A 9,126-nucleotide genomic window follows, 5' to 3' on the forward strand; every position below is an offset into this window, starting at 1 on the left:
GTTCTCTCTTGCTCTGTTACTCTCTATCTCTTTCTATGTCAGTCGTCTTGTCACTCCTAACTCACTTCCTCTCTCTTGTCTCTCCTCGTCCTCTCCTCGCACACTCACTCTCCCCATGGTCACTCTCTCTCTGCTCCCCACTCTCTCTCCTCGGTCATTCTCTCTTGCTCTCACCTTCCTCCTCTCTCTCCCTCGCTCCCTCCTCGCTACCCTCTCTCCTTCCTCTCTCTCTCTGCCCTCGCTGGCTCTCTCTCTTGCTCTCTCCTTCCCTTGCTCCTTCTCCTCCCTCTCTCTCGCTCACTCCTCGCTACCCCTCAGGAGAAAGGGGGAGGTGACGGAGTGTTCCTGGGCGATGGCCGCCAGCTCTTTGAGGAACTCGGTGAAGATGACAGCACAGTACACAGCATTCTTCACCCTCAGCGCCTCGTTCTGTTTCTCCGCTGAACTCTTAAACATGGAGCTGCCCGTCAGTGCATGCAGCACCTGCCCCTCCCGCACCTGCTTCAGGGCGTGCTGGGCTGCCTGGCGAGCACGTGTCGGGCTGTGTGTGTGACGCAGAATCAGCTCCCCCAGCGACGGCTTCCTACTCCTCACTGAGAATGATCGAGCGAGTGTGAGAGGGTACAGAGAGTGTTTGGGCAGGGAAGGAGGGAGGGGGGAGAGAGAAGCATAGTGGGGGAAAGAGAGGGGGCGAGAGATGTGGTGGGGAGAGAGATGTGGTGGGGAGAGAGAGGGGGAGGTCGAGAGAGGGAGGTGGCGGGGACAGGGAGGAGGTGGGGGAGAGGGAGGTGGTGTGGGAGAGAGGAGGCGGCGGGGGAGAGAGGGAGATGGCGGGGGAGAGAGGCGGTGGGAGAGAGAGAGAGAGGTGGAGTATGCGAGGAGGGAGGGAAGGTGGGAGGGAAAGCAAAAGAGAGAGAGAGAGAAAGAGATGAGCTTTAGCTTGCAGGGTATACAACATACTTCACATATATACAGTGCATTTTACATGCACTGTAGTCTCCCTGAGCAGAATGCTGGACTCCCAGCTGGGGGGGGTGGGGGGGGGGGGCGGTTGGAGTGGGAAAAGAGACTGAAAGTGCGGTCGAAGAGGTAGGTTTTGAGACTCAACTTGAACAAGGCAAGTGAGCGAGTTGGAGGGACTTCAAGAAGGAGCTGCAGGAGTGGGAGCAGAATGGCTGAAAGCCAGACAGACGACATAATAATAATAATCTTTACATTTTGTACAGATCAAATATATCTTTGAGACATCTCAAAGTGCTTCACAGAATATACTGTAAAGTGTAGTAAACTGTACATTTTGTGGGTGAAACACGGCAGTCAATTGTGCCCAACATGTGCCACAAACAGGTGTGGGTTATTATTTTTTGAAGGGTTTGTTAAAAGCGATTTGCTAATCAACTAACAACTAAGTTCCTATTTACTGCTAAACTAAGGCCTGTGGAGTAAGGAAATGTGTCCAACATGTCGCCCTGCCCAGGAATCAAAACCAGGTTCTTGCTTGCAAAGCGAATGCTCTAACCACTGCAGGTTACAGTGCAGGTCACTGCACTGCAGCTACAGGACTCCTCGATGTGTGAGAGTGAGGCGCTGGTGGGGGAATGATGTGGAGGTGAGAGGCTGGGAATGATGTGGGGGGAGGGTGGGGAGGCCCTGGCACGAGAGTGGAGCTGTTTACCCAGTGTGTCCGAGCGGCGGAGCGGAGGCACGGTGCCTGGAGAGTCTGTCCAGTCCAGCTTCCCTCGGGCGATCAAGTATTTTCTGGCTTTAAAGAGCAGCGTGGGAAAATCTTCCTGAGTGCCAGCAAACAGCTCGATCTTGTTCTTAACTGAGCCCAGGACCTGTGGAGGCACAGAGAGAAACACCAGAGTCACCCTCAGACACATCACACGCACACACACACACACACAGCCACACACACACGCAGCCACCCAAAGACACACACAGCCACAGCCACGGACATACAAACACACACAGACACAACTAAACATATAGACAGCAACATACATACCTAACCCTAACCCACACACACTCCCAGCCCCACACAAACACACACCTGACTGGGTGTATGGGGGGGCTACGCTGGATTTTTGGGGGACTGAGCTGGTGAGTGGGGGCGCTGGGGGTGTGGAGGCTGGGTATGTGGGGGGCTAGGCTTGGTGTGTGGCGAGCTGGATGTCTGGGGAGCTGGGCGTGCGGGGAGCTGGGCGTGCGGGGAGCTGGGCGTGCGGGGAGCTGGGCGTGCGGGGAGCTGGGCGTGCGGGGAGCTGGGCGTGCGGGGAGCTGGGGTGCGGGGAGCTGGGCGTGCGGGGAGCTGGGCGGTGGGGGAGCTGGGCGTGCGGGGAGCTGGGCGTGTGGGGAGCTGGGCGTGGGGGACGCTGGGTGTGCGGGGAGCTGGGCGTGCGGGGAGCTGGGCGTGCGGGGAGCTGGGGGTGCGGGGAGCTGGGGGTGCGGGGAGCTGGGGTGCGGGGAGCTGGGGCGTGCGGGGAGCTGGGCGGCGGGGACTGGCGGGGAGCTGGGCGTGCGGGGAGCTGGGTGCGTGGGCGGGGAGCTGGGGTGCGGGGAGCTGGGGGTGCGTGGGGGAGCTGGGGTGGGGAGCTGGGTGCGGGGAGCTGGGGGTGCGGGGAGCTGGGTGTGCGGGGCACTGGGCGTGTGGAGACGTGGGTGTGTGGAGAGCTGGGCGTGTGGAGAGCTGGGTGTGTGGAGACCTGGGTGTGCGGGGAGCTGGACGTGTGGGGAGCTGGGGGTTCGGTGTGCGGGGACCTGGGCGTGTGGAGAGCTGGGCGTGTGGGGTGCTGAGCCTGCGGGGAGCTGGGCATGCGGGGAGCTGTTGGTGTGGGGAGCTGGGCGTGTGGGGAGCTGTTGGTGTGGGGAGCTGGGCGTGTGGAGAGCTGGGCGTGCGGGGAGCTGGGCGTGTGGGGAGTAAGGCGTGCGGGGAGCTGGGGGTGTGTGGAGCAGCGGGGGTGTGCTGGTGAGCTGGGTGTTGTGTAGAGCGCGGGGCGTGTGGGGAGCTGCGGCGTGTGGGGAGCTGGATGTGGGGAGCTGGGCACGTGGGAGCTGGGGGTGGGGGCTGGGGTGTGGGGGCTGGGGATGCGGGGAGCTGGGCGGGCGGGGAGCTGGGCGGGTGGGGAGCTGGGCGTGTGGGGAGCTGGGCGTGTGGGGAGCTGGGCGTGTGGGGAGCTGGATGTGGGGGGAGCTGGGCACGTGGGAGCTGGGTGTGGGCGGTGTGGGGCTGGGATGCGGGGAGCTGGGTGTGTGGGGAGTAGGGCGTGCGGGGAGCTTGGTGTGTGGGCGCGGGGTGTGCGGGATGGGGGGGAGCTGCTGGGGGGGGAGCTGGGGGTGTGGGGGCTGGGGATGCGGGGAGCTGGTGGGTGGGGAGCTGGGCGGTGGGGAGCTGGGCGGGTGGGGAGCTGGGCGTGTGGAGAGCTGGGTGTGCGGGGAGCTGGGAGTGTAAGGAACTGGGAGTGTAGGGAGCTGGGCATGCGGGGAGCTGTTGGTGTAGGCTGGGGGTGTGGGGCTGGGGATGCGGGGAGCTGGCGGGGGACTGGGGGTGAGCTGGCGGTGGGGTCCCCCACTATGCTTCTCTCTCCCCCCTCCCTCCTTCCCTGCCCAAACACTCTCTGTACCCTCTCACACTCGCTCGATCATTCTCAGTGAGGAGTAGGAAGCCGTCGCTGGGGGAGCTGATTCTGCGTCACACACACAGCCCGACACGTGCTCGCCAGGCAGCCCAGCACGCCCTGAAGCAGGTGCGGGAGGGGCAGGTGCTGCATGCACTGACGGGCAGCTCCATGTTTAAGAGTTCAGCGGAGAAACAGAACGAGGCGCTGAGGGTGAAGAATGCTGTGTACTGTGCTGTCATCTTCACCGAGTTCCTCAAAGAGCTGGCGGCCATCGCCCAGGAACACTCCGTCACCTCCCCCTTTCTCCTGGAGGGTAGCGAGGAGTGAGCGAGAGAGAGGGAGGAGAAGGGAGCAAGGGAAGGAGAGAGCAAGAGAGAGAGCCAGCGAGGGCAGAGAGAGAGAGGAAGGAGAGAGGGTAGCGAGGAGGGAGCGAGGGAGAGAGAGGGAGGAAGGTGAGAGCAAGAGAGAATGACCGAGGAGAGAGAGTGAGGGAGCAGAGAGAGAGTGACCATGGGGAGAGTGAGTGTGCGAGGAGAGGACGAGGAGAGACAAGAGAGAGGAAGTGAGTTAGGAGTGACAAAACGACTGACATAGAAAGAGATAGAGAGTAACAGAGCAAGAGAGAACAACAGAGCCAAACTCACCCCCTGATACACTCCCCGCCAATACACTCCCCCCCGATACATTCTCCTCCTGATACACTCCCCCCCCACCCCCGATACACTGCCCCCCCGATACACTGCTCCCCCGATACACCCCCCCCCTCCGATACACACAGACTCTCCCCTGATACACTCTCCTGATACATTCTCCCCCGATACACTCTCCCTCGATACACTCTCCTCCTGATACACCCCCCCACGATATACACTCCCGATGCACTCCCCACCGATACACACCCCCCACCCCCCCGATACACTCTCCCCCGATACACCTCCCCCCTTCCCCTCGACACACTCTCCTCCTGATACACCACCCCCCCCCCACCATCTACATTCCTGATACACTCTCCCTTGATACACTCCCCCCGATACACGCTCCCCAATACACTCCCCCCCCGATACACGCCCCCAGATACATTCCCCCACTGATACACTCTCCACCCGATACATTTCCCCCCCAATATACTCCCCCTGATACACCCCCTGATACGCTCTCCCCCAATACACTGATATACTCTCCCCTGATGTACTCCCCCCCCCCCCCAATACACTCCCCCCCGATACACTTTCTTCCCGATACACACTCCCCCGATTCACTCTTCCGCCGATATACTCCCCATTGATACAGCCCGCGATAAACTCCCCCGATATACTCTCCCCTGATACACTCTCCCCCTGATATACTCCCCACTGATACACTACCCCCCCAATACACTCCCCGAATATACTTCTCCCAATACACTCTCATCCTGATACACTCCTCCCTCCCCCAATTCACTCCCCATGATACACACCCCCCTGATACACTCCCCCCTACACTCCCCTACGCACTCCCCCACAATCTACTCCCCCCAATCTACTCCCCCCGATACACTCCCCCCGATACACTCCCCTACACCCCCCTACACACTCCCCCGATACACTCCCCCCCGATACACTTTCCCCCCGATACACTTTCCTCCTGATACACTCCCCATCTTTCCCTGGCCCCTAGACCTCGCTCCCCCTCCCGCCGGCCCCGGTGTGGTGCAGCTCTGACTCCCGTGGAGGCTGTCTCCCTCACACTCAGCGTGACTGTGCCAGTGGAATGTGGACTGACTGTAAACTCACCTCAAGCTGCTCAGTTTTCAAAGGAAACAGCCCTCGTCCCAATAATGTTGCAATATTTTTAAAGCGAAAAGCGCTTCTGATGTTGATTTTCTATTATAAATGTGAGTGTCTCCGTGGTAGGACGAGGGACGATGCATGAATGTACAGTGATGTCAAATACACTTGCTCCTGGTTTTGTTCAGTGTCTCTGTGCCCTGACCCACCCTCCCCAAAGCACAATCTGCAGTCCTGTAGCTCAGTGGTGAGAGCACTCTCCTTGCAAGCAAGAGGACCTAAGTTTGATTCACGGCAGGGTAAAACTTTAAACAAGTTTCCTTGCTCCATACGCCTCTGTTTACCTAGCAATAAGTAGGAATCCGGTTGTTAGTCGATTGGCAGATCGCTTTTCCAGGGGATATTAATCCCTTCAAAAAAAATAATAATTTGGTCACTAAATCACGACTTGTGAGACGCTGCTGTGTGCAATTGGCTCCCAATTTCGCCCACAAAACACACTCACTACTCTTTACAGTTTATTCTATGAAGTACTTTGAGATGTCTCAAGATGTGTGGGAGGTGCTATATCAAATACAAAGATTGTTATTTTATTATTTTCTATCCCCCCTGCAGTGTGGTCAGTTTAAGCTTCCCGCTGCTCTCTCAATCTGCTCTGAATATCAGCTCATCGCAGGAGGTAAAAGGGAAGCTTTAAACTGCAAGATTGTGCAGTTCTCAGCCATAAGCGTGTTTTAAAAGGGAAGGAACATTAAAGAGTGGGTTAGACTGGGCTGCTTGCGTGTAGCAACCCACCCGGGCCATTCCCCTACTCCCCACTCACACACCCCATCCCGGCCACCGGAAGGTTTTGGGAAGGAGAAGAGAGATTTGGAATAGAGCTGAAAGCTGAGCTACCCAGAGTGGGATGGGATGTGCTGAAGATGGTGACGGCCACGTGGGAGGCTGTTAGAGAAATCACTGGAGGAAAGTGTGATTGAGGGCTTTGCGGTGAAACTCCAGCAGCTTGGGACATCATCCTGAAGTGAAAGGCACTATATAAATACGGTGGTGTTGTTGATATTGATCAACATTGGGCACTGGGCTGTGGTCAGGTTGAGTTGAAGAAGGACACCAAGGCTCCGTGAGCAGTTGGAGAGGCAGAGCCAAGGTGCCCGCCTTCTCTGCTCACCATCAATCTCACAGCCCCGCTCGGGAGGGAGACACTTCCATTCTCAGTTGCTGAAGATAGGACTGAGGAAATGAGCAATGTCCAGCCCAAGTTGTTGGGAGAGTTACACACACTGTCCCTGGCCAAGAAAGGAAGCATGGTGTCAGGCTGAAGGCTGTGGTCAGTGTCCAGATGTTGAGCTCTGGGTGTGACTGGCAGCCAGTGCAGTGTACTCAGTGGCTGAGCTCTGGGTGTGTGGCAGGGAGCAAGCAGGAGTAGATCAGGGGGTAGAAGCTGCTGCTTATCCACAGTGACAGCCTGTACTGAGCCTGATCCACTCCAGCCTTTATACAATCCGGTTCACACGTCAGTCATTCTCAATCCAAATCAGGGAGAGCTGTTCCTCAGGGCTCTGATCAGTGTTGCCTTGTACCACTTCACAGAACTGACAGCCTGAATGCTCTGAGCAGCCCCAGCCAACACTACAGTCATGTCTGTGTATACAGTGCATTCACTCCCATGTAGCCTGTGTTTTTATGGAGTGGGTTATACCTATCTGTATGTGGGTTATATCCTGTCTGTATGGAACACTCACTGAGATACCTGAACCCAGTTTTTATCCAGTGCCTCAGGTCATGATGATCAGACAGGGAAAGCTCATTCCAGTCTCGGCCTGAGTCTCACACTCTTTAACACTCGAGCTGCCGTTTAGACCAGGTGCTCTAATGGTAGTACCTATTATACAGTCACACATCACCTTGTCCTGACACTCTTTATTCTACATACTAAGTCATCCCATTGCCTACCTCTTCTGCTCGACATATGTCCGGTTCCAGGCTCCTGCCTGACACACGCACCGCCTGATCTGCACTCCCATAAACACATTCCAGGGCTGTTTATCTGTAGAAAGTTAGGTTTTAGTAAATCTATGCAAAACTTTTTTTTAATGTGGGTGTAACTTAAATAGACGGGGAATCGGTGATTATTTTCTGTGTAAATAATGTATAAACAAGGAATACTGTCTGATATTTTTATCCTAAAGATCACGTGAAGCAAGGGAATGGGTTTCATGCACCCAACTGTCTGACTACAGCTCTGAACCTGACGCAGACTCACAACACACTGGTACTGGCAGCCCTGGCTCCCCTTGATTTGCTCAGTATTGTGTGAGATACCGACATTTGAGTCCTGTAGCTCAGTGGTTAGAGCACTCGCTTTGCAAGCGAGAGACCTGGGTTCGATTCCTGGTAGGGCGAAACCTTGGGCAAGTTTCCTTACTCCACATGAGTAATGATAATCTCCCCCCAAAAAACAATAATAAATTGGTCACTTCAATCCAAGACTGTTTGTGGGACACTGCTGTGCAGAATTGGCTGCCGCATTTCGCCCACATAATATGCAGTCAATTCAATTTATAGAATATTCTGTGAAGCGCTTTGAGACGTCTAGAAGACGTGGAAAGCGCTATATCAAATGCAAGGATTATATATTATTTGACTGAGGTCCCGTCTGCCTGTTCAAATGTCTTGGCCGAAAGTCCCCCAGATATAATCAGTCTTTCACTTCATTGCAAATCGAGGGATGGGTGTCGCTTGTGCACAAATGTGAGAGCTCACCCCAGTCGCCTACAAAACACACCGACTATACAGTAAATCCTGTGAAGCAGTTTGAGACGTCCCCCCAAAGTGAAGACGCTGTATGAAATTTAAGAATCATTGTAATAAACACATTATCATGCTTAAAGAGTCTCCAAACCAGACTGAGTCCACATATGTCTACCACTTATACATGGAAATCTCCCTGTGTCTGGAATGAAATGTGCTCCCTCTCTCCCTGGATCGACGCACTCTGCTTACCTAATATTGAATTAGGTGCAGGTTGGCAAGAGCCAAGGCTTTGTGACCCCAGAGTGTGTTGGGGTAACTGCTGGAGTCTTAACCAGGTTAGGACCACCCTACCCATTAGGGCTTTGGCTTGCAGGGTTAACAGGAGCTGAGTGGGATGACTCCCTGCCCTAACCAGGTCCTGCCAGTGAGCTGGGCTAGGCCCTGGAGCCCGGTCAGCCCGCTCCCACCCTCCCCAGTGCATAGTCACTCATTAGTCATTCGACATAAATAAGTGTTGGTTTGAGTCCAAACACACATTCCTTCCCATTCAGCAATGGTTCCCAGTTGGGGGTGCGGAGCTTGAGTAGCAGGTGCTAACCTCTTTGCAAACCAATCAAGGTTGATTCCTGGCAGTGCATATGTGAACGTGTGAGCACAAACTCGGACTTCAGGTAATGCCTTCCAGTAGCTGTCGCCCCAAGCCTCAGTTTCCTTATCAGCTATCTGGCAGGTATCTGCCTTCAGAGTGGTGGGGGGACCTTTACAGGACAGCCACCTTGTTGTTCTCAAGGTCCAAGTCCAATGCAGTGTACCAGGCTTACTCAGCACCAGCTGCTCAATCCAGTTCCTTGGGTGAGGAGCCTCATGTGAGGGACCTTGGCAAATAGATTGTAGCTGTGTAGCCTCCACCTCTAGGGTGCTCAGCGACAGGTCAGTGTAGGCCAGAGCCCTACCTCCCTGCAGCCACTTCTCATGTTTACCAC

At 55.7% G+C, this 9,126-nt stretch overlaps 1 protein-coding gene across 1 annotated transcript; it reads right to left on the bottom strand.

Annotated features, from left to right (window-relative positions):
* Positions 1-297: 297 nt before the first annotated feature.
* LOC103171990 (FHF complex subunit HOOK interacting protein 1B-like) lies at positions 298-1,886 on the bottom strand. The gene is made up of 2 exons (XM_042345769.1): positions 1,676-1,886; positions 298-593 (listed from the first exon to the last, which is right to left on the bottom strand). The coding sequence occupies exons 1-2, from the start codon at positions 1,881-1,883 to the stop codon at positions 298-300; spliced, it is 504 nt and encodes a 167-aa protein (XP_042201703.1). The 5' UTR covers positions 1,884-1,886.
* Positions 1,887-9,126: the final 7,240 nt, after the last annotated feature.

This window comes from Callorhinchus milii, unplaced genomic scaffold, assembly GCF_018977255.1.
Source record: "Callorhinchus milii isolate IMCB2004 unplaced genomic scaffold, IMCB_Cmil_1.0 Scaffold91, whole genome shotgun sequence".
In the NCBI taxonomy this organism is placed as follows: domain Eukaryota; kingdom Metazoa; phylum Chordata; class Chondrichthyes; order Chimaeriformes; family Callorhinchidae; genus Callorhinchus; species Callorhinchus milii.